This window comes from Cetorhinus maximus, chromosome 11, assembly GCF_964194155.1.
Source record: "Cetorhinus maximus chromosome 11, sCetMax3.hap1.1, whole genome shotgun sequence".
NCBI classification, from domain to species: Eukaryota; Metazoa; Chordata; class Chondrichthyes; order Lamniformes; family Cetorhinidae; genus Cetorhinus; species Cetorhinus maximus.
In genome coordinates, this window is record NC_135889.1 from 33,657,138 (window position 1) to 33,682,706 (window position 25,569).

The following is a 25,569-nucleotide window of genomic DNA, read 5'->3' on the forward strand; positions in this document are numbered from 1 at the left end:
TCGACACAGGCCTTTTGTGTGTGTATGTGTCGAGCTTGATGCTGGAGCACAATCCGGGCCTTGACCAATCCAATTCATTGATTCCCTAATGCTGTTAGCCAATTGGCTCGCTTGCTGTTTCTACACTGACTAATGGAACGGCTCGCACGATGGTTGACAGGTCCATTGACCAATCGCAGTGCCGGTGAGATGCGCGAGCCCGAGTTGCCTCTGGGGAAAAGAAGTCGCGTTCACTTCAACTGAGCAAAAAAACCCATTCAACTTTTTTCAGAGCGGCGATTCGGGAGTCCAAGTGCGTGGTGTTTCTTTAATTGTTAGAAAGTGTATTTTTTTTTAAATTATTTTGTAAACGCAATACAAACCATTTCACAGGTAAGCAGAAGTGAAATCTGAAGATGCAGGTTGCTTTGAATAAAGTTTATTTTTTTTTAAGGAGAAAAGGGGGAGGGAGGGGGGGTTAAAATGTTGCATCTAAAAGCTAAACATAGATGCTAATGAGAGCTTGTGTTGCAAATGTTCGCCATTTTCTCCAACACGTCTATGCTGTCGGGAGAAATGAAGTGCCGCCCGTCGATGTGATTTTGTGCAGGGCTTCTTTTTTTCACTGAGGTGAGCATAGGGTGGTTGCCTTGAGTTTAAAGGCCGCTGGAAGAAGCGAGCTGCTGTTTGCTGTGTGGGAGGCGGTGGGCGACGGGGCTCAGCTGTGTTTTTGTGAATGGGGCGCTTGGATCCCGTTACGTTCCTACCTGTCGCCAGCCAGTCAGCCTCTCCCATTCATAATTTTCTCTGGTCTCTCTCAGGAGGAGCTGCAGAGGAAAGAGAAACAAAACAAGCCGAGAGAAAAACACCTCACCCGCGCTCTGCGAGTCCATGTTAATGGTTTGTAGCAGGACTTTTAAGAAAGGACCAGCTACAAAATGGACGGATTTTACGATCAGCAAGTTCCTTTTATGGTGCACAATGTACCGGTGAGCAAAACAAATATTCACTTTCCTTTTTTTTTTGTTTTGAAGAAAAATGTTACATTTTAGAATTCATTCTTAAGTGTTAAGAAAGTTGCACCCACCTGTGTTTTGGATGGAGGTTTTTTTTTGTTGTTGTTCGTTAGTTCTTACTCAATTCTCCTCGGATTTATTTGGTTTTCGCAGAAAACACGCGTGGATGAACTTCGCGGCCGACAACTGAACGATAGAAAAAGGAAATTTGTGGAGACCGACCTTGCTCACGATTCGGAAGGTAAATGGCTGCGGTTGAATATCTAGGTGTGGGTTCAATCGTTACTTTTCGGAATCGATACTCCGTATTGTAATGACTTTGTCTCATTCATACTTCCGATCTATTTCACTTTTTCAGAATTGTTCCAAGATTTGAGCTTGTTGCAAGAAACGTGGCTTGCAGAGGGTAAGTGAAGCGTGTGGTTTTTTTTTTAAATCATCTTTAAGCTATGAAGCCTTAACTATGATTGCATATTTATATTTGGTAGCAGAGATAAAAAAGTGCGCATGTAAAAGTGGCCGACACCTTTAAAATTATTAGAAATTATTTCCTTTTTTTTTCTCCCACAGCCCAAGTTCCCGAAGAAGATGAGCAGTTTGTACCAGATTTCCAGTCGGTTAACTGTGAGTATTTTTTACGGGGGTGGTGGGGCAGCGGTTGCTGATTTCGTTTCATGTGGTGGCTATCTTCCTGCAAATACTGTGCTGGAGTAACCTTTTCCTTGCTGCCTAGAAGTGTCCTAAATTTAAGATTTGACCCTTTTTTTTGCGGGGTCTCTGTTAATGGATTTCGCGAGTGTTAATCCGTTTTGAATATTCGGCGAAGATGTAATGGTATCTGATCCAGGCCTGGAAAGAATATAGTACGCTTGAAATTACAGTATGCGACTGTCTTACCTTAACATCAGTGACTAAATTATGTTTAGTTTTTTATTGAAATATTATAAACACCAGTTCTCTCTCTCCCTGTTGTGTTGAGGATTCTACTGAGATGCACGTTATTTGGAGAGTTGGAGATAATCTCGATCCATTTTACACTGCACGTTTAGAAGCTTTTGCTCAAATGATAATCTACAGGTCATTGAAGCTTTCTAAAAGTTTTTATTTCTGATTTGATCCCTTTTAATGTTTTTCACTAAACCTATTAATCTGCAGGAAAAATTTAGGGGAGGCGGTGATAGTGGTATTGTCACTGGACTAGTATTTCAGAGACCAGGGTAATGCTCTGGGGACCCAGGTTCAAATGGCAGATGGTGAAATTTGAATTTGACAAAACTTGCCAATTATCATAAAAACCCACCTGGTTCACTCATGTCACTTTAGGGAAGGAAATCTGCTGTACTTAACTGGTCTGGCCTACATGTGACTCCAGATGCCCTTTGAACAAGGACAATTGGTGATGGGCAATAAATGCTAGTCTAGCCAGTGGTGCCCACATCCCAAACTGCTTGGGTTTTTATTGTGAAGTTGCATTTGCAAGTCTTCACCTGGTGGAGGGACAGTATTTAATGGAGCAATGGTTTCAGTAGCTGTTCGTGGGTAGGAGGGAGCAGGTCAGTGAATTCCTGACCTTCTAGGTGGGAATTACAGTTTAAACTATTACTAGGTGGGTCCTGGGAGTAGATTTAAAGTAGTGAAGAACAAGATGAATCTTTGCGCCAACAGGGTAATCAAAATTCGAGTCCTGGAAGGGGATACGTTTTTGGTGTATATGTTAAAGATAGACTTTTTGATTGCGGAGGAGAATATCGCCTTTGAGAATATCTCTAATATTTTAGCTGTTGTGTTTCATAAGATGACCAACATTTTACTTTCTCTTCCTGTCTCGTTAACCTGACACATACCAGTTTATGAACATTTAAATGTCTTCTCTTTAGATCGCAGTTGGCGAACACTGTCAGGAAGTGACCAGATTTAGATGGGATCCATGATCCAGTTCCTATGAACTCTTTCAATGACTAAGTTTTTGTGTAAATAGATTCAATGGAAAATGAGGATGGGGTTTGTTTTCCTTTCATCTTTTCATTTTTGGCTACTTAGGAAATTGTAGACTCCTGTAACAGTCATGTGACCAGCCTGACATTTTGGGTGCTGAGAGGAAGGGTTGGCACAAAGCCAACTGTTCAGGTTTATAATAGCCCCGTGAGTGCTTGGTATTTAACTCTGTGTCAGCTTAGTGACATGAACTGACCACAAATGTCAACTTGCTCTACCTTCATTTTATCTAAACTCTGGAGACCCTGAACATTCCTCTAAGAGGATAGTTCTGTAGCATTTGATTATCTTATGACTCTGGATGATCAAGAATCTTTGCTGAAACTTGGTCTGGCAGCTTTAGATGATATTAGTCATTCTGATTGTCCCTGGCTTTGGATAGCTGCCTATGTATGTTTTGTTTCCTTTTTATTGTGGTGCCATTTACCACAATGCAACAGTTACAGTAGTAAATGTAAAGATAAAAGAGAGACTTGCATTTAACTAGTGCCTTTCATGACCTTAGGATACCCCAACTTTACAGCCAATGAAGTACTTAATGAAGTTTAGTCACTGTTGTAATGCGAAAAATTCAGTTACTGCTTTATGCAGTAATATTGGGCTTTCTTTCTATCTTTGCTTAATTGTGCTTACAGACTGCAAACGCTGTCCAAGCAGAATGTTTTTGTGATGGTACTGTGGCGTTTTCTTGTTGACTTTGTCTTGTCATAATTAACAACAATCTAAGTATAACATTTAACTAAGTGGATCCCACTTTTAATATTTAGGATTAAAATAAACCAATGTGATGATTTAAGTCCAGAACATGTGCTTTTCTCACCTTTAAATATAAACTTGTGTCACTGATGGAGGAATTACTGCAGGTGAACCTGCTTTACTCGGGAGCCTTTATCCTTGTGTAACATTGCAACTGCTTGGAGAACCTGACAAGCTGACTTAGTGAACATGTTGTTTATTGGAACTGCATTGTAGTATGGAGTTGTGGGTATGACACTAGTGTGCATTTGACCCCTGTAAGAATTTCTGATCTTGGCTGTGCTGTTAGGCATTGCCCATGACTTCTGTATAATTCCTAATAGCCAGTTGCAAAGCCACAAGGGAAGACATGGGAACAGATAGCCTGACTGCTCTGTCAAGGAATAAAGAGTGGTGGGGTGCAGTGGTGCTGGCCAATATGGTCATTGTACTTCTTGTCCAAAGGCAGATACCAAAACTGTTGTAGGTAACAAAGTTCCTTTGCAGAAAATCCAGGAACACTGTACAGTGCAATAATAGCCCTGTTTGCTTATAAATAGTGACTTTCACTGAGAACATTTGTTCTTTCAGTCTATTTTTAATTTGTCAAGTCAAGCAATGATAGAAGATATGCACATCTATGCACTGTTGTTGAAAACAACAAGGATGCAAACGTCTTATCATTTTCTACTCCACTGTGCCACCCCTGCCCGCCCCCAAACAACTGCTCCTAGGTGAGATGATGTATCTTGACTGTTCACTACTTCCTTTTCCTTCTAAAACCTATTTTAAGCAAGAAAGTAATACTGCCACTCTAAGTCTCTCCAAGTACTGTCAAACAGTGGATAAAACTACTAGAAATAAAATGGCATTCTTCCAAAATATTTTGCTGTTGAAGCAAATTTTATCGAAGTAACAAAGCTATCTTTCTTAGTTAAAACACCAATGTTCTCTTCATAAATTAAGTTGAAGCTTATTTTGTGTAGAATGGAGTCTGTGGAATAAGGAATTTTTTTTTCCCTCTCCTTCCCCAACCCTCTCAAAATTTCTTTCCCGTCGTTTGTGGAGTACGTGGAAGTCAGATGATCATCGATTTAAACCAGAGCTGGTAGCCTGGAGAGCCTGGCTTTGATTCATCATATGGCACTCCAGTTTAATTAGTTTTAATGAAGCATAGGAAGCCAACCTCAATTACTGATTCTGATAGGAAGGGAAGCCTTGTATTTGCATTGTAAACAGAGCTTTTTGATCAGTCTAGGTGATGAGCACTCTGGAAGCTGCTGTTCAATGGCCGAGAGAGAGAGAGGTTCTTTAAAAACCTTGATTTTTCTTTATATTAGGTACGGTAATAAGTTTTGCAGAAGTTTACCAGAAAGCGTTATATTGAAAGAATGCAGGAGAAAGCTATCCTGAGCTAAGCTGAATTCTGTTCTATGAAATCATCATTGCTAAAATATATTTCTTTGGATAGTATCCAAATATCTCTCTGTGCAGCATGTAACTAAACAAATAGCACTGAAGTTGTTAGCTAAAAACAACGTAGTTGTGAATTAAATCAGTTTTCTGTAGTTGTGCCCTGTTGCAGTGTCTGAGGCAGGTCAGACTGCTCTTTGCCATTACAGTCCTCAAATCCCTCGGGAGCTGTGGTATTCACTTGGAACATCTTTTACAGTGTGAATGTGACTTCAGTGATCTTTTGGTATAACTGTGCCAGGTTCAAATTCAGCACAGCTAGACCTACATTATTAGCTTGTAGGATTTTATGGTGGTGGCATACCAGCTCCATTTACGATGGCGGGAGCTGGCACAGTGCTCTAGGAATTGATGCCCGGCATGTTCTCATTGTTCATAGAAACCTATTTTCTTTCTGCAATCCTCATGTGCCTGGTGCAGTAGGCTTGTACTGGTAAATGGGCTGCAGTGCATGAGTCCAGGAGTGAATAATACATGAATGGTGGTATTGAGGAGTTTGTGGGGCAGTGTGATGGATGAGCATGCTTTATGTTGGTACAGGAGGGGTATTTTGTTTAATGAATCTCAATTCTTACTGAAGAATTTAGGAGCCACAACAGTTTAAACAGTGCACAAAAAAAGACTGACTTAATGCACTTATACCCTCTAGAGCTGCCTTGAATTTTAATGTTTGTACTGGTGTGTGTATGGCCACTTGTTGCTTGTGCTAATCATTATGTAGGTGAAGAGTTAAGGTTTTTGCCTTTGGAACTGTGCCAATATTTAAGCAGGAGGAGAAAAATTCCACTAAGCTTGTAGCTTTCAGATAAAGCATTGTTGTGGCTTGGGTGATAGCCATCGCTGCCTGATTCAGTGCTTCTTTATTGATGATTTGATATGACTGGAGGCACTGAATAGGTTGGGGGAGATATAATTTTTCTTTTAAATCAAGTCATATGATTAGTGTGTTCTAATTGTGACTCTGGCATTTCCTCAACAGAGCAATTGTATGTTATATGTGAAAACTATATGAGGAATAGTAAGGAAATGATTGATAGTAATAAGATGTATATTAACCTTGGAAATATACCATTTAAGTCAAAACTATTAAGTTAATTTTTCATGCTTTGCAACTCAGAAGTCACGCACTGGTAGTATCTTCATGGTGCGTTAAGCATTCTAAAGTAAGAATTTTTTTTTCTCAACTAGAGAATGGAGTTTTGCAACTTTCATAATGATTTGCCTTTTGAAGATTATTTTTGCCACTTCAGCTCATTTTCCACATAATACTTGTAACCTCCTGAAGAGCACTTTACTCCATCTATTGCTTTGTAAGTCAGTAGAATATAAGCGTATATGTGTATTATGGTGGGCAGAGATGGCACTGGCGAAAAATGAAATTTCACAAGATCGGGTCTTCACAAACCTCCATGCTTCATATGGTGTAAAAGTGGGATTTTGGTGAATAAAATAAATAAGTCCATGTTTTATTGATCATGCTTGCCTAGGAACACCTTGGTTTCAGAAATCAATAGAAACTCTGGTTACACAGTGAGAATTTCAGTTATGGGTGCACTGGTTTCAAAAAGAGAATACATGCTCGGTGAGTCCCCTTTAGAGCATATATTCACCCAGATACTGCAGGGAGTTTCTGTTCTGAGCTGGCCTCTATTATAGGCAATTCAGAAGTTATGCTGATTTTAATAATACTGTTTGCATGGAAATAAGCAGAGACACACAACTGAATGCAGAATTAAATGCAAATTTTTTTTGTGATTTGAAATTGATCTATTACGAATGGAATAGGGGCTCTACTCTGACTTGCTATTGAGCCTCTGGTTCCACCTCTGTAACATTGCATGTCTCTGCCCCTGCCTCAGCCTGTATGCCATTGAAACTCTCACCCATGCTTTTTTTAAACTTCTGGACTCCTTTCAATACTCTCCTAACCAGTCTCGTGTCTTCCAATATCCCATAAACTGAAAACCTTAGCGAAAACTTTATCCTAACTCGCACCAAGCCCCACCCACTCATCATCCCTGTGATTGCCAAACGAAAATGCCCCCCAGTCCTCAAATACCTCCATTTTAAAACTTCTTATCCTTGTGTTCAAAACCCACCATGGCCTCGCCCCTCCTTTATCTCTGTAATCTCCTCCATCCTTTCATGAACTCTCATTCTGACCTGCTGTCCATCTGCCCCTATCCTTAACACCATCATTGGTCACTATGTCTTTAGCTGTCAATGCCCAAACTCTGGATTCCCTCTGAACCTCTCTGTCTCTCCTCCTTTGAGCTCATCCCCTGCACCACCCTTAAAATCTACCTCTTTCACTAAATGTTTGGTTACCTGTCCTATTGCCTCATCCTTTATCTTGATTTCAATTGTTTTGTCTGGTTACCCTCGTGAAGTTCCCCGTGATGTTTAGCTACATTGAAAGGGTTGCAAATGCCAGCTGATATAATTTGCTAAATGGCTAGCCCCTGTTATATTTATGGCATAAAATGTAGAAGTTTAGACTTTCTTGACTTGATTGTGGTTTGGGACTAGTGAATTTGAATGTTTCAGTTGTTAGCTAAGGACCCATTAATGCTATGTTTGCCCCTCATCTCAGGCAGTGTTAATTAATCGCAAGTATTGGACTGGGCATGAAAACCTGGCTTGTGAAGTGTAAGCTAGTGATCTTTAATTTTCTGAAGTGTGATGCCTTAGCAGGTGTTAGAAAAATACAGAGCACAATAATTGGTAAGTAATCTTTTGGCTTTTCTTTGCTGATGTCTGTGGTAGTGAAATGTGCTGTCGCCTAATGACAGATTGTACTATAAATGTCACATTCTACCCACGTTGACTGCAAAATAAAGGTCCAAAGTTGACACAAGCTACCACAATGACTAAAAGACAGCAAAGCATAAAGCACTTGAGAAAATACAACAGTAGCTCAGTGTTTACAGGACACACCGAGTACATTAAATGACCCAATGATTCTACTTATTCATCTCATTACCTGTATTCTGCTCACTTGCAGAAAATTGTTTTTGAACAGTAAAATGCTTAGAAATGGGGGTAACTTAAAGCAAATGTGGTTTCAGTTCCACCATATGCTGAGTCGAGTTTGTTAATGCATGTTGTCATTTTCCTCAACTTGCAGACTTGAAAAGAATTTTATATTTTATCAGCCATAGTTGTATATAATTACAAGGAGGATTATCATTTTCCCTCTGATAATTGTAAGTAGATTTTATTTGCACAGTTGAATTCCTGCAGTCAGCCACCAGCTGTGTTTGTGAAGCTTATCGGCTTATTCGTCTGTGGGGAAGTCATCCCTTAGTGAACTGTTGCATCATCTGCTTAGAAAAGATGGATGGAAGCAATTAGCCCAAGGCCATCACCTATAATGTAGTTTGTTCTCTGGGTCCAATTCTGGTGATCCTCAGCTTGATTAGAGTTTAGGACTGATTTGCCCCACAATTCAGCCAATGTTGGCATGCTCTGGAGTTTGGTAGCTGTCCTTGGTAAGTTTTGGCTGTTTTTATTTTATTTTGTGCCAAAAAATTTTAAGGAGATAGCCTTAGCCTCTTGCAGATCGGCATCTTCAAATACCATGTTGCCAAAGGTAATACGGCTGGCTGAAGTCCAATAATATTAGATTTATTTCCTTCCGTCTATTCAAATGATTATGCAGATGGTGCTGGGCTGGTTCCAGGCTGCAGTTCTTTGTGGATAAATTTAATCATTGTGATGAAATTCACTTTTTAAACCCATAGAATGCCATTAGATGTAATGGTGAAAATACCAACTTCCATTTTGCATCTGTTTGAGTATCACTTGTGTATAAAATGTGTAACCATTGATAGCCCATTCTGGTGAGTTTCAGCTGTGCACTGTTCTCAATTTGGGGATATTGAGCCATTGTGTAAAGCTATGGGAATAATTCTGTTCACTGCTGAGTGATAACTTAGCAAGATGATAGGTTTTTTAACAGTATGGAGAGAAATATAGTTTTTATATATGTGTATGTGTATATGTATATGTGTATATATCAGAAAATGCCTTTATGCCACATGGGTCTCTGCTGAATTCAGTGGTTACAATTCCATCTTCAGGAAACATAAAGCATATTAACCACACGTTTTAATGCCTACATTTTTAATCTTGGGCATTATTAAATTTTCTTATGCATTTGGTAATGAAATAAATTGTATGACCTGGTCTTTAAAGACTTGAGTGGTAATCCTGGCATTACAGGTGATTTAAAAAAAAACTCACATTCCCTGGGAAGGGTTGGAATCTCTCCGTGGGGAGTGAAATTCAAACTTGGAAAGATCATTAACTTTTCCCACAAGGTGTAAGGGTCAATGTCTGGCCTTTTTGAACGGCCTCCATCTGTAAACCATTCACTCTCCCTGTGAAAATGTTTCTTCACAGTAAACTTTGAGCTTTGGAGCGCAACAGCTAGATCAGCCTTGTCTAGTAATACTGATTCACTACAATAAGAGAATTCATATTGGCTGTTCACTGAATTTTGTGGAGAGTCATTTAATGTATCTGAAATAAAAGCAAAATATGACAATGTTAATTGAGAATATGTATTTATACTGATATTTAAGGTTGTGTACTTAATTCATAAACTGCTATTGTGGAATGTTATAAATTGGAAGAAATCTGACCATTGCAGACCCAAGTTAAATAAATGTAAGAGATTTGAGGTTCCATTATCTTTTTTTCTGCATTTCTTTCCCTTTTGCAAAAATCCCACAATAACATTTATTGCATATAAATAACATGGTTCAGTTTACAGCCTCCACCACCACCACCTGATTCCTTTCAACTGGACAATTATGGATGTCTTTTAACGTCCAGTCACGCTCTAGTTAGTGCGTATTCATCATTGTCTATCTTGGTGTCGCATCTGTCAGTTTCTGCAGCTAGAGTTACAATGTGAACTTATTTTATTTCAGTGGTATTTCATGGACCTCCTCCGGCAAAGATCAAGCGAGAATCTCTCAGCCCTAATACGGATGTGTCCTGTCGTCACAAGCAGAGTCTCAGTTCTAGCTATGGAGAAAACTGCCTCTACAGTTATAGGTACGCAATGAGTTATTCTTAGACTTAGGCAATCCTCAACTCCTTTTATGTGTTTCCTTTTTTTTTGTTGCTGCCACAACAACTGTGATTTCATTGGTTGTGAATTGCTTTAGGACATTGAGGACATCAATGATGTGTTATATAAATACAAGTTCTCTTCTGTTAAAGTTACCTCACTTTTATTTTCTCCTTTAGTCGACTCTGAGTCTTTACTACCCTCTCTGCTCCTCCCCGCTCCTCATCCTATGACTTAACGCACTAAGTGCCCTTGGTTGTGCTGTAACTATGGCCTGCCCTGCCCTCCCAGCACCATTTTTCCCCTCCAAGTTTGTCTTGGTGTCATCACTGTAAGAACACATCTATTAGCATCTGATGAAATCGTACTTATGGCACACAATTCTTGCTCAAACCTGCTGAAACATTCTGATTTTGAGGCAAATATTCAGCAGTCAAGTGAACATCCCTATCATCTATCCTGGTGCACATATGCATACAACTTTATTTCTTATGGTCTTTACATTTGTTCTGATAGTCACATGATCTTTAGCATGTGATTGCACCCCCAGGCTTGCAGTTTCAAAGGCTGTCGGGGTAGATGGAACATGGAGTTGAGGCCACAATCAGATCAGCCACGACCTTATTGAATGCCGGAGCAGGCTCAAAGGGCTGAATGGCCTACCCCTGCTCCTAGCTCGTATGTGCTGACTGGGGAGTAACCTAGTGTTCCATACAGTGTAGTGATTACAGATCTGCTTGGATGTAAGATCAACTGGAGAGTGAATTTTAGCATGGTAAGAAAAACATTGCAGAAAGATGCTGGCCAATTACTATACATATTAAATTACATAAATTAGCCCAGCCTAATTTATTTTTGTACATAGACCAATTTTTGAAGGAACCATTTGTTCTGAAAGGTACATCCTGCAAGGAAAAATAATGCAGGGTGGTGGTACTGGTTAAAAGCTCAAGAGCTTGCTATGGGACTCCAATAGGTTGGTAATGTACTGAGCTGTTTTAAGAACCAGGTAGGTTTTGGATTTAATCCTTGGTTTGCGTCAGTTGTTGATTTTTTAGCCACATGTGCTATGAGGATCCTATAATTTTCTTCAGTGACTCTGGGTTAGGGCAAAGATATATCACTCCACTCCCTGTTGGAAAGTGGACCTAATTAGGCCTGAAGTAGCTTCAAGTGTGATGCCCTTCACAATCCAACACTTTGGCTCACAAATTAAGGTTTTTCTTTAATGAAGATCATGAGTCATGGAGAGGTGGTAAGGAAAATGTGGCCTGGCAGAGAAACTGCTGTGATCCTTTTAAATGGACTTTGTAGTATATGGGCCACCATTAAAGGTGATGCAAAAATCGCCTCGGGGCACATCGTTTTACATAAAGAGCTGTTAATTGTAACAGTTATGGCACAGTGTGTTGTATTTACACCTTTACTCACCAATGCTAACCTAAAATGCAAAGTGAAAGATGTGCTATGTGAAATGCCAGCAAACTATCTAATCTTTGTGCTCTTTCTATTTGCAGTGCCTATGATAGGAAGCCCCCCGCAGGGTTCAAGCCATTAACTCCACCAGCCACCCCGGTGTCTCCAGTCCATCAGAATTCCCCTCTTTCTCACCTTCCCCCTCCAGCAGTGCCAGCTTCAGCCCACGGCCCTATATCATCCCCAGTGCAGGCTTCAGCTCCTGTGTCAGCTCCACAACAGCAGCAGCAGCAACAAACCTTCGCAGTACCTCGACCTCCCCAGCCCCCACTTCAGATGTCGCAGACCCTGAGTGAGTCCCAGTATCCACCAGAGCACAGGTAAGAATACAATAAGCTGTGCTAATAGCTTATAGTGGTCCCAACTTGGTGCTTAAAAGTGCTCTATGAATGAAGACTTTCAATTTGCAGGAAAATGCACTTTTTGTGGCCCCAGTTCCTAATCGCTGACGTCCTTGGATCTGTGCATGTTGTTAAGTCTTTCCCAATCACTTTTGTTTCACCATGAAGCTTTTGATGCTTGGTCTGTGCTTCGTTCCACAATCTCTGTCAGGGCTGCAGGGTGGATGTCACAATTGATAATGGCACCCCTGTAATAGGGAGGAAAGAAACCGATTTCATTGCCAAGCAAAGCCCTGCACAAAGTGTATGTACGTTATATGTGCATTCAGTTGTGATGGCCCCTGTGGTGGAATACCTTCCCAAACACACTCTCTCTCTCTCGGCTTGTGAAACTTGGCAGCTTGAGTGGAGAGGCTAACTGCAGCTGAGGAAGTGTACCCCAGTGTGAACCAATGCTTTCAGTGGAGGTTGTAGGGCAAACAACTGGTGTGGAGGAAGATTTACTGGAAAAGCTGACCTTGATGCGCACTACTCCACTTGAATTTGCATTATGAACGAGAGAGGGAAACCTTGCCTCCAGATGTCACTTGTTCAACTATTACATGCTGCATTTCCAAAATACAAACTTAATTTTTGTGTTTAAAATACCAACACCACTAATTGGATGAGCGATCAGCAGAAATAGAATACACTGAATGTACTGGACTCTTTGGCTTATATTCCCCTGCACAGGAGGGAAGAAATTTTATTCCTAAGGTCAAATCCTTTATCTCCCTTCTACTATGCGCAAATGGAGTTTTACTGGAGTTATTTTGGGTGCATCAGCAGAATAAAAGACCCATTAGGAGCTGCTGAGCCCCTAAAGGAGCGCAGAAAGACATGTTAAAAGAGTGTGGTATTTCGGGCAGTGGCAGCTCCCAGGATGGCACCTGCTTCCGTGGCAGCTCTTGCTTCCCACAACTCTTGGCTTTCAATTCTGCCAAGTGGTATGCACGGGATGCTGGCGCAGGACCATCTGGAAGTGTTTGTTCCGATGGAGACATACCAGCGGTGCTATGGATTTCAGCTTGGCAGGCAGTTTGATACAAAGTGGAAATGGGACTAATCTGACTGCTGTCAGCTGTGAAGGATCGCTTTACATGGAAAGTGGTGCCGCAGACCCAGATGATTTGCAAAGAGCTGATTTGTGTGGGATCACCTTTCAAGGTGCTAAAAGATTCTCAAGTGGTATATTTTGGAGATGTACTGACTTGCCCTCTGAAGGGAAAGTAGTTATGAGACCAAAACAAAATTCCTTTAATGTGAAAGTGCTATTCTATGGTAGTAGTGTAACCTCTATGGTCTGTTCTGAGGCGTCCAGGTGTTCACTGAGCAACTGGTTAATGCATGACCTGTTAGCAAATCAATGCTTCTTTTCAAAATATACACTTTCAAACCCTGCCCTATCACACCCAGTACCCACGCCGCCCCCCCCCCCCGCCCCCCCCACCACCTTAGTGCCACCTGTATTGTACAATGTGTGTCTAAACAATCACATACAGTGTAGATGAAACAGTTTGTATGGTTGACCTTTCAAATGATAGCCTTTATGTTTGTATGTGTGTACACATGATGTACAAGATTTTTAGCTATTTCTGGTACTTCATAATTTGCTTCCTGTGGCTGATGTTCAGCCATCGTGCATTTGTGCCAAATTACGACAATTGCAGGCAATTTGAGCAAAGTCCATAGTATTATGGAGAGCGTAGAAACCGAGGGAGAAGAGCAGACCACTCAGAAGATGTTTTTCGAGTTGCACAAAAGACATTTATTCAACCTTTCTAATGTCTGTTAAGCAGCCTGATTTTTAAAGAGCTGTTCTGCCCGAGCGTGCTACGTTTTGAGAGGTGATTGACCCAGACTTTGCTTTATCATCAAAGGTTCCACCGGCAGATGTCTGAGCCATGCCACCCATACCCACCCCAGTCAGGAGTCTCCAGTGACAGTCGGCAAGTTTACCAGCGCCAGATGTCAGAACCGATGCCTTCGCCGTCTCCTCAGGGCTTTAAGCAGGAGTACCACGACTCACGTTATGATCATATCACAGGTGTCAGTGGTCCCAGCAGACAGAATTTCCAGCCTCCTCTCGGGATTAAGCAGGAGCCAAGAGACTACTGTTATGACTCAGGTTGGTTCCCTACTTGGGCCTGCTGCTACAACCTATGGATTGCATTGATCTGTTATTTTAGTAAATGTAAAATGCAGTCTTTCCTAACTGTCAAATGATGAGTTGTTGATGGTTTGAAGGAATGAATCTGGGCTGTCTTCCTGCCCTTGGGTATTCTGCATCACTTTTATTATCTTTGACATCAGCAAGCTGAGAGATTTGTTACCACGGCGATAGGCCTTGGTTGGCATTTCACACATTTACTTTATGGAGGTTGTTTGACAGACGTAGCTGAGCACATACTACAAAGTGACCTTTTGTTTAAGTCTGCCTTTCATGGTAGGGGAGGGAGAAAGCTAAGTTTTGTGGTTTTTGGAATAACTCACTTCTAGTATTAATTCCTAAAGCAAATGTATTGTCCTATGTTGGGTGGTAGATCCTCTCTTTATTCTGTGCTTATAAACAAAAAAGAGCCTTTAACTATTTGATATTTAAAGGTCAAATTGTTTCATGTAGTTTGCAAAACTGTTTCTTCAAGTGTGCTATTAATTTGATGCTTTGTTATGTCACTGTAAACTCTTCTAAAGAGTTTAGGACTAAAAATACCATAACCTATAAGAGGCTGAGAGTGGTGATCTGCAGTAAAGCTAAGCAGATGGTAAAGATTTAAAGCTAAAGGACAAGGTCTAATAGCATCCAAGGATTTAGGAGAACAGATTGTTTTATGTAGGTCATGATTTCATGTGCTTTTTAAAAAAAAAGTTTCCATTCCCTTGTTTGTGTTCACTGCTGAAACGTGTTATTGGTCCATCCGTCAGATGAAAAAATCCAAGAGACTCTAGTTTACAGGCAGAGGAATCTAATTGGACAACAGCCAAAAAGCTGCTTTCTTTGCATATATTGCTGTCACCTATTAGTCCATTGGAACTGGCCACCTACTATTCTGACTTGATGCAGCTGACCAAGCTTCACATGCTGGTTGGAGGTGAGTCAGATTGAAGAATTTATTTTAGTAGCTAGACTCCTCTTATGTCCCCTCCAAAAAACAAATTATCCTATTCCACTTGCAATAGCACAATGCAGGAATGCACAAAATATGAAATGATGCCAGTTCACTTAAATGGCTCACCTAAGATTCAGCAGTAATTGTCTGGTTTTCCTAAACGATCGGATGTGTAGCTGTTGCATATTGCACTGAGATTAACATGTAGATTCACAACAAGCGACCTTGAATGTACTAACTTTATTTACACCACTGTAAATAATTTGGCCCAGTTTAACCGTATTATCATCTTAAACCAAGCTCTTCCCATCGGGGAGACTTTATTCCCTCCTGCCACAACCAATGACATCTAATGGGATCCATTATTGTATTCCGCCTTAACACTAACTTGACCTAACAGTGGAATACTTTAATTGGAGTAACTAGTCAGTTTTGCATAAGGGAATGTGACTTCTTAAACTCTCATTCTGAGATAACAGACCTGGCTGCAGCTGTATCGATGATGAAAGTAAGTTGAGTCTCCAACTTTCATTTCTACTGTGGGCATTAGAATTATATCTTCAGCCCTATGACTCTTATCTTCCTGCTCAATAATATCGATGACTTCTGTTTCCATATCCATCATATGAGCATTCGTGGATATCCAGGCTCCTGCTTTAGCTTTAGATCTACCATGACCCTGACTTGGTGCTTGACAATGACTTAGAGCATTACTGTTTCCCCTACTCCCGCATGCCATCTTTGAATGGGAGTGGGGGCATTTTAATGCTTAGTGGCTACCACGACAATGGTAGCATCTAAGTTTTTGAATCGGAGGCTGTGAACTTGGCTGCCATGGCCTAGATCCTACTGAAATCTGGTGGATCCCACAAGACTAGGAAAAGAATTCCTTTGCAATTTGCAACTACTTCTCTCTGTTGTTTCCATGGCTGTTGCCTCTTTCCACATCAGCTTATTGCTCTTGCTCAAAAGCTTGGCCTGGATTTTATTGTTCTGTAGGCCTCCTACAAACGTGTCTCTAAGGTTGCTCTTCCAAGTTCGGGCCACACCCACAGTGACAAGAGAGTTTCTTTAATTCGAGAATGTAATCTGCAACAATCTAACTTGGCACCTGCCTCCTTTCATGGAATGCAACTCTCTGCAATCTCCTTCATGTCATAATAGAGTCTGGAATCTCATTTATTTCAAAATAATTCATTGTACTGGGATCTCACAGCCAAAATTGATTAGACACCATCTCAAACGCATCTGGCCCCATCATGTTCACAGAATTGTTACAGCGCAGAAGGAGGCCATGTGGCCAATCGTGTCTGCACTGGCTCTCTGAATGAGCATTATGACTTGGTGCCATTCTCCTTCCTTTCCCCGTACCCTTGCACACTGTTTCTATTGGAGTAATCATCTCATGCCCTCTTGAATGCCTCGATTGAACTTGCCTCCACCACACTTCCAGGCAGTGCATTCCAGACTCTAACCACTCGCATCACATTTGCTTCTTTTGCAAATCACTGTAAATCTGTGCCCCCTTGTTCTCGGTCCTTTTACAAATGGAAACAATTTCACCCTATCTACTCTATCCAGCCCCTTCATGGTTTTGAACACCTCTATCAAATCTCCTCTTAGCCTTCTCCTTTCCAAGGAGAACAGTTCCAACCTCTCCAATTTATCCTCATAACTGAAGTTTCTCATTCCTGGAATCATTCTTGTAAACCTCTTCTGCACTCTCCAATGCATTCACATCCTTCCTATAGTGTGGCGCCCAGAATTGTACACAATACTCCAGCTGAGGTCTAACTAGTGTCTTGCATAATCTCCTTGCTCTTGTATTCTATGCCCTTATTAATAAAGCCCAGGACACCGAATGCTTTATTAACTGCTCTTTCCACCTGTCCCGCCACCTTCAATGATCTATGAACATATACACCAAGGTCCCTCTGCTCTTGCATCCCCTTAAGAATTGTACCCCTTATTTTATACTGTCTTTCCATGTTCTTCCCACCAAAATGCATCACCTCACATTTCTCTGCATTGAACTTCATCTGCCACCTAGCTGCCCACTCCACCAACTTGTCTATGGCCTTTTGAAGTTTTACACTGTCCTCCTCAGTTTACAATGCTTCCAAGTTTCGTATCATCTGCAAACTTTGAAATTGTCCCCTGCACACCAAGATCTAGATCATTAATATACATCAGGAAAGGCAGGGGTCCCAATATCCTCCTCCTATTTTATTCGCTTTCATCCAAATATACGTAACCTTCATTCGTAATTACATCAGTCCTCTTTGTTAGGATTGAATTCCCCCATTGTCCCCAAATATGCTTTGTGCCATTTTCACTCGACCTGAATACAACGTGTACACAGGGAGGAATCTTTCAAATTGCTCAAACTTCCTCAAAATCAACATTGTGACTCTTGTTGTAACTCAATGTTCTTCAGTCCTTAACTTCTCAAATGAAGTGTTTTTTTAAAAAAATAATTCTATCCTCATTGCCAGCTTTCTCTTTCTTTGGTATTGCACTGAGAACAGATTAACAGGTAGATTCGCAGCATGCAGCCATTATTGAACTAACTTTATTTACATCTCCCCAACAGAGAGGACAATATAATAATATGCTCAGATCTTGCAATTTTGGATTCTAGTGGATCCTCGTCGCACGCTTGTTGTGAGTGATGACTGAGTTAGTCCTATTGATAGTTAATCAGCAGACACTTCTTAGGTAGAAACTCTTAGTTTATTTACAAAGGTACTCAGAGCAACTAAACACATATACTTACACTTCAAACTCTATCTCTACACTACTAACTACTGAGGTAGCTCTCACTGTTCTAGTATTGGATACTAAGATCATGTGATCTCCTTTTATAACGTTCTTAAAGGTATAATACACATCAGATAAAACCATAATTACCATGGTCACAGTTCCTTTATAATAATTAATCAGCCTGCTTCAACTAATGGAGTGTGGCTGGTCAGAAGAGGGTAGTTTAGAATTTGATTAGAAAGTACAGTGAAAGCCAAATTCTTGAACTGATCTTGTAGGAACATAGGAAGTAGGAGCAAGAGTAGGCCATTTGGCCCCTTGAGCCTGCTCTGTCATTCAACTAGACCATGGCTGATCTTCTACCTCAATGCCATTTTCCTGCACTATCCCCATATCCCTTGATATATTTAATAACTAGAAATCTATCGATCTCTGTCTTGAATATACCCAATGACAGACTCCACAACCCTCTGGGGTAGAGAATTCCAAAGACTTGCCACCCTCTGAGCGAAGACATTCCTCCTTAGTTCAGTCCTAAATGGCCTACCTCTCACTGAAACTGTGTCCCCAAGTTCTAGACACCCCCCGCAGCCAGGGGAAACATCCTTCCTGCATCTACCCTGTTGAGCTCTGTAAGAGTTATATGCTTCAACGAGATCACCTTTCATTCTTCAAAGCTCTAAAGAATATAGACCCAGTCTCCTTGATCGCTCCTCATAGGACAGTCTTGCCATCCCAGTTGAACCTTTAGTTGCACTCCCTCTATGTCGAGTATACCCTTCCTTGGGTAAGGAGACCAAAATTGTATATAATACTCCTGTGCTGTCTTAACAAGGCTCTACACAATTGCAGCAAGATTTCTTTACTCCTGTACTCAAATGCTCTTGCAATAAAGACCAGCATACCATTTGCTTTCCTAATTGCTTGCTGTACCTGCACGTTAACTTTCAGTGACTCATGAACAGGGATACCCAGGTTCCCACTTCATGTAAATACATAGAAAGACATATATCATTGCTGTGGATTCAGCCTGATTTTTGAATATCATCAGCTTATTGGCACAAATTGGTGTACTTTTTTTCTTCCTCTGCAAGTATCCAAGACATTTCAATATATTGCCCAAGTGTTATTTTGCATGTGTTTGTAGATTATTTGATCAGTGGTGAGTTCACTGCAACTGACTCCCTTTGTCACATAGAGTCTGCATAGGTACACTTTTTGCAGCATAAGTCACTATTTGGCAATCAGCAATGGATCTTTGGGGCAAGTGAAGGGGACAAATCACCAAATGGTGCATTTGTCGCACCTTAACTACTAACCCCGCTTAAAGACTGGCTAGCCCCTCATACATAGCAGATTGAACTCAAGACCTTTCTGATCTATGTGAATCTGTTCTAAATGAGTTCACACTTGAAGTTGGCTGTATCTGGTTTAAAGTCCACCCAGTTCTTTATATTGGTATTCATCATCTCTAGAGGCCAGTAGCTGTATACTTGCAATATTAGAGCAATGTAATTGCTTGGGCTACTTTATACAATGGGAGTGCCTGCTACATCCTCGGTAACTTCAGAATATGGTGAGACCACCTATTGGAACCTCAGTGAGCAGTTGAGCTCTGGTACCCCACACCTCTGGGCCACTTGCAAATGGCTTTTGAGGCAGTTTTACACTGCAAGGTGTTGACGAAACAAATATGTGGTACCCTCAGTATTATCAACATTCTGTAATATAAAAAATCTGGCTCCCAGAAATCTACATTTTCTCTGGTCTTTGAGTTATATCCCCAGAGTTGGGTTTTGAGCTGTATAAATAGGAGTAAATCGGTTTGAGGGGGAGCAATCACACAGGTCACCGACTCTTCCCCATTCGGCACAGAAGCCTTAGCAAGAATATAAAAGTCCCTCCTCCTACGCTTAGAAAGTACCCTATATATTGTGAGGCTTGGGATGCCCTGAGGTCTTGTTTAAATTTCTCTAGTGATCAATTCAAAACGAAATTGGTCAAGGTCTGGGACTCTTTTTTTTGTTCATGGGATGTGTCACTGGCTAGGCTTTATTGCCCATCCCTAATTTCCCTTGTTCAGAGGGTATTCTTAAGAGTCAACCATGTTACTGCAGGTCTGGAGTCTCATGTAGGGTAAGCCAGGCCAGGTAAGGATGGCAGATTTCTTTCCCTAAAGGGAAAGGAAGAGAGCCAGATAGGTTTTAACAACTATCAGCAATGGCCTTGTGGTCATCATCAGACTTTTAATTCCAGATTTTTTTGTTGAATTCAAATTCCATCATCTGCTGTGGTGGGGCTTGAACTCAGGTCCCCAGAGCATTACCCTAGGTTTCTGGAATACTAGTCCATTATGCCACCTCCTCCCCAGCACACTTGCAGGTGTTCTGGCCATAGTTAAAACCTGACCCAGGATAATAAAGTGAGGAGGATGGGAACAGAGAGCAAGAGGGGCAGTTCAGTTTGTACCATTGCAAAAAGTGAAGTTGTATACATTTTATTTGGATTCAATAGTACCCTATTTAGTTGCATTTTAAAACTTAAAATATTCATCTAAGTGGGTTCCTCCATGAAGAACACTGGTGCAAATTAGGTTTTTAATCAGGAGTGGGAGGCGACTGGTGTGGAACATAAATGTTGGGGTAGATCAGTGGGGCTTGTCTTTGTGCTATAGATGCAATGTTTATGTAGGCGATGTGTCTGCCTACACTGAGGCCTCAATATTTTTTGCTCCCAATGCATAATCTTAAAATTTTGGGATTTTATTGTTGACAGAGGCAAGAAACAACAGCCTTCAGAACATGGAACAAGTACTCCTGTGTCCGTTTCTCCCATCTATCTCCAGTTGGGCAAATCTACACAAGAGACAAACACACTCAATTTCAGGGCCTAAATGTAGACTTTACATTCTCTTCCTGTAAAGGCAACCGGCACTTTAGATTATGCTTTCGTGTTGGATGTGGCGACAGCTTGTTTTAAGGTTTAAATTTTCACTTGTCTTGGTGTGAATTATTAATGCACACCTGTTTGTCTTGCTTTGCTTGCTGAGTTGTCCAGAGTTGTTCCTGAGATGTTTGGGTTGCAATTCCCATGTTATTTTTCACTTGTAGACCGTTACGATAATTGTTCTAGTGTCCACCTGTTAAAATCCTCTTTTTTTTTCTTCTCTCTATTCCTGTACAGAAGTGCCTAATTGCCAATCCTCTTACATTTCGGGAGGAAGCTATTACACTAGTCCCAACAACCCAGAAGGTAAGACACAGCATTTTGTTTTTCATGTTGTTTATTGTGATAGTGTGCATTGAAGGACATGTTACCCCAGTCGCACCCAGCCATAGCTATTCTGAATAATTCTGGAGTGCACTGTCCTACAATAATCTGATTTTAATGGTTGAGGTACATGGCAGAATTTCAAAGTCAGTATTTTGATTCTGCTCAAAGCAGTTACTGACAGCAGATTATTAAGACCATTAGTTTAGATACAACATGAACCTGACAGATAAATCAGATTATAATATATTTGTCTTGAGGAAAGACACTGAAGTTTCGGCATGGCGAATGGCCATTTGGGTCAGGTGCTGGTTTGGCTGTCAGCATCTGCAGAACGACTTCAGCTGGGGCCTTCAGAAGAGACAAGACATTTGGGAAAAGATTTTTTTTTTGTGTGAAGACGACGCACTCCAGAAGTGAGCTGATAGTTGCAAATCTGCGCACAGGCCGGACATTTCCTTGGCACTATTCCCACTCAGCCTCTGTCACTTTGGACATGCAGCGGAAACCCTTGTTTGCAGCATTTTGTCACACTTCTCGAAGCAGAGCAGGAGCAGCTGGAAGGCAATTGCCAGCCCTAAATTTGACTTGTTCCTTTGCAAGGGAGGTTTAACTATAAAGCTGGCAATTTTATTTCTTTAAACAAAAAAGTTAAATAATGAGCGAAAGAAGAGTTCACACACTAACCACCAGGCATTTCGATGTTCTATTTAATTTTCTAAAACATCTACATATCTGATTGAAAAGCGCAGGTGTAAAAAATAAATCTATTTTGGAACTCTCGAGAGTTTAACAAAACCGTTGCCATTCTTACCTACTGAGGTCTCAGGCAGCTGCAGGCTTTAGCTGCTCGGTCGTGTTGCTTTTTTTAAGTTTCCTGGGTAGCAGTTTGTGCTGTGCCTAATGCATCAGCTGCAACTGTACTGCAAAACTTCTGAAGAAGCATTGCTTGGTTATATATTTAAGCAAAAGCTAGGTTATTCAAAACCTCAAACCCAAAATGCAGATGCTGCACTTTAATGGTGTCTTTTTTTTTTAATTGGGTGCTGTCCTACTTCAAACAGCCAGTTTTTCTGGCCCCTGTATAATCGCATTCTCCTTAAACTTTAAGATCAGAATATGGTTTTTTTAAAATTACCTTTTACTAGAACTACCATTATTGTTTCATTTTTTGAAACCATTCCTTCCCCCCCCACACTTGCTTGATCTCTTTCTCTAGGCCCATGCCCTTTCTCCCATCCCCATGTTCTCAGAAGGCAAAAAAGCTCATCAATAAAATCCTTCCATTTGGGAACAGAGGGGTTTGGTATCTCCTTTGGTTAATGAGTGTAGGCTACAAAAATGTAGTCATGTCACCAGGATTTATCTTTAGGCTGTCCAATTTAGAATGCTAAGCAACATTGAAGGTTTATTCATTAGTAGATCATAGAATATAATCAAAAGAAACTGCAGCAGTACAGGAGGCCAGTTAGATCATAATCTCAGTGTCGGTGCTAGTTGTTCAATCAGAAATAATAGAACTAAGATCAGCAGAGATGTAAAATCGACTACCAATTTACTAGCACCCATTTTACACGGTTGCAGAAAGCCAAAATTACCCTGAATACTGAATATAAAAGGAAGCAATATTCCTGCATAGTGTGAGTGGCCTTTTTTGCCTGTAGCACTAGCTTTTTAAAAAAAAATCTCCACGTCTGTGCTTCCAGATTGTTCTTCCATCTTGTCACTTATACATCCTTTAACAAAATCTACTATTCGCACTGCTCTGCACCACACTGCATTTGCCACCTATCGGCCCATTCTACAAACTTGTCAAATGCTCCTGTATTTGTCTATAATTCAATAAGCCTTACCTCTGTAACACACTAAGAACTATTGGATTTGTGTTGCATCAGTGTCAGCTTGAGAGTTTTTTTAAAAAAGCAAGCTCACATTTTACTTAAAGAACTTTCTGACTGAGCCTGAGTATGTTGGCAATGCAAGTCCATTGTTAGTTGATTAGTCAATTGAAGATGTCCGCCTTTACTCTCTTTTCAGGTTTCCCTTATGAGAAAGATCCACGACTGTACTATGATGATACATGTGTGGTACCAGATAGGATCGACCGTAAGTAATGTGCTTACATACTATTGTAATTCTGTTTAACTTCGGTTCCAAAAAAAAAATCCATGATGGTTCAGTGTGGAACTGAACCAAGGGAATCCGATTTGATCACCAGTCTCTGTTAAATTAGTTGATATCAACTGAGGGATTAATGACAATTGGTGGTTCAAAGTTATCAGCCAGGTCCTGCTTCTTATTACCATACAATGACCCTTGCTGGAAAATGCACATGCAGTTGTATGGTAAGAATTGGATTGGAAGCACTTGTATGCACCTTTCCTGCCTCACTAAACCACCACCAGAGCCCAGCCTTTTTTTCCTAGATTCAGACATGAAAAAATGGCTACTTGGAGTATTATGGAAGGCAAGTCACCAGGGAGGATAATATATTCCAGCAAGAACCATGGTTTTTCCGAAAGGAAAATATTTGGGGTGGGGTCGAGGCAAAACCTATCCCAAATAGAAGCCTATTGTTAATAAATTAAGATGCTTTTTAAATTTTATTTATAATCCTAATATGTTCATTACTAAGACTTGAAGTCTTCTCAATGACGAGGTCTTCAGAATGGGATGAATTAGTTGGGTTGGTGATTCACTTTTGGGCCAACAGTATTGACGTATAATTACATAAACACGGATTTTTCCATGTCAAACACAAAAATATATGATAGAAGAATCAGGGCCTTGAATCCTGATCCTTTACGGTGGTCGAGGACTGAGGTTGGGGTGTGTGTTTTTGTTGAAAAGGATAAAATTGAACTATTCACTATTGCATCAGGTCTATGCCAGCTGGTGAGATTGAGACTGAGAGTTTGAGCCAATAATGTCCAATGTGAGCCTTCCCCTGCCCTGCACTCCCCTCGTGTTTGTTCAAGTCACTCACGCTCATCAGTGGAATTTTAGTTGGTTCCTGAAGGAACCGGCCACATGGAAAAGGAAAGCCTCTATGCATTCTTTACACCGATATAAAATATACAAAACTCTCACATCTCCTCTGTTAAGCAGAGGTATGCGCAGCTAAATATTTTTTGGTTGAAAGTGTGGGGTTTAATTCTCTGAAAATCTCTGTTTGTTGAGATGGAAAGCAGTCCATAAGAAAAATGAAACCAGTTTTTCATTTTTGGCTTAATTTCTTTAACAGATAAACTCAAGCAGGAATCACCCGTGTACAGGGAAAATCTGCCATACCAGCGTCGTGGTTCTTTACAGTTGTGGCAGTTCCTGGTGACCCTCCTGGATGATCCATCTAATTCCCATTTCATTGCGTGGACAGGTCGAGGCATGGAGTTCAAGTTGATTGAGCCTGAAGAGGTATGTCAGGACCCTTCTGTTCTTATTTGGTTGAATTGATCTCTGCTCTTCCAAGTCTGGCTTCTTGCACATCTGATTTTCATCCCTCCACGTGGCCGTGCCTTCAGTTGCCTAGGTCCTAAGCTGGTCGCAGTTGTTCCTGGCTTGGTTCCCCAGACTTGTCCATCAGTGAAAACGTGCATAAACCGATCACCCTGCAGAACATCGTTAGATTTTCATATTGAAGAGAGATTATGGCAAAGCAAGGGGTAAAATAATTAAGCCAGATCTATTTTTAAAGAAGTGGAAGTTAAAATGACTTACTGAACTTTGCATTTGTTCAGTTCAGCAGAATTATTTGAATAAGATGAACCGATTTTTTTCAGTTACTAGTAATTCAGTGGCTTTATCATGGTATCATACTGCTGAATGTTACGAGACAAAGTAACAAAACCTTTTTAAAAAAAAACAAGTGTATGCTTTATAACCTTGTATCAGATTTAACTTGCCATTGTGGTGCAGGAAGATAAACTGCAATTGTCCCACATGTATTTCAAATTTACCTAGAAATAGTACATAATAGCTGGGACTTGGATTCAGTGGTGGTCTGGAACACAGAGTATGTTCCTGGAGTTCAAACAAGTTGAAAAGTATTGACTGAAGCCGCATTTCCATGGAGACCAGGCCATTTTCTTGTTTTTGCGTATTAGGATTTCTGCTGTGCCCCAGGGTTTTAATAGATCCATTCATCTGTATTGCTAGGGTGTGGCCACAAGCCTTATTTAGAAGGAGCTGTGAGAATGTGCAACCATGTCTCCAGTAACTTCTTACATCTCTTGTTTGCCTGGAGCTACTGTCTGTGTTTTTAAATTGTGTGTGTGTGTGTGTGGGATGAGATA

The 25,569-nt window shown here is 40.7% G+C and overlaps 1 protein-coding gene across 3 annotated transcripts in view; it reads left to right on the plus strand.

The window, feature by feature from the left end:
* Window positions 1-238: 238 nt before the first annotated feature.
* The window catches only part of LOC144686494 (ETS translocation variant 5-like), a 29,835-nt gene continuing 4,504 nt past the window's right edge, over window positions 239-25,569 (plus strand). The window contains exons 1-11 of one of the 3 annotated variants that reach the window (XM_078551775.1): window positions 239-372; window positions 801-968; window positions 1,149-1,236; window positions 1,354-1,401; window positions 1,566-1,619; window positions 10,136-10,262; window positions 11,796-12,074; window positions 14,015-14,262; window positions 21,191-21,259; window positions 23,315-23,383; window positions 24,522-24,691. In XM_078551775.1, the coding sequence (XP_078407901.1) occupies window positions 918-968; window positions 1,149-1,236; window positions 1,354-1,401; window positions 1,566-1,619; window positions 10,136-10,262; window positions 11,796-12,074; window positions 14,015-14,262; window positions 21,191-21,259; window positions 23,315-23,383; window positions 24,522-24,691 (1,203 nt within the window). In that variant the 5' untranslated portion in view covers window positions 239-372; window positions 801-917. Of the gene's footprint in view, window positions 373-800; window positions 969-1,148; window positions 1,263-1,353; window positions 1,402-1,565; window positions 1,620-10,135; window positions 10,263-11,795; window positions 12,075-14,014; window positions 14,263-21,190; window positions 21,260-23,314; window positions 23,384-24,521; window positions 24,692-25,569 lie in introns of those variants that run through there. The other 2 variants (XM_078551776.1, XM_078551777.1) reach the window with 2 other exon arrangements.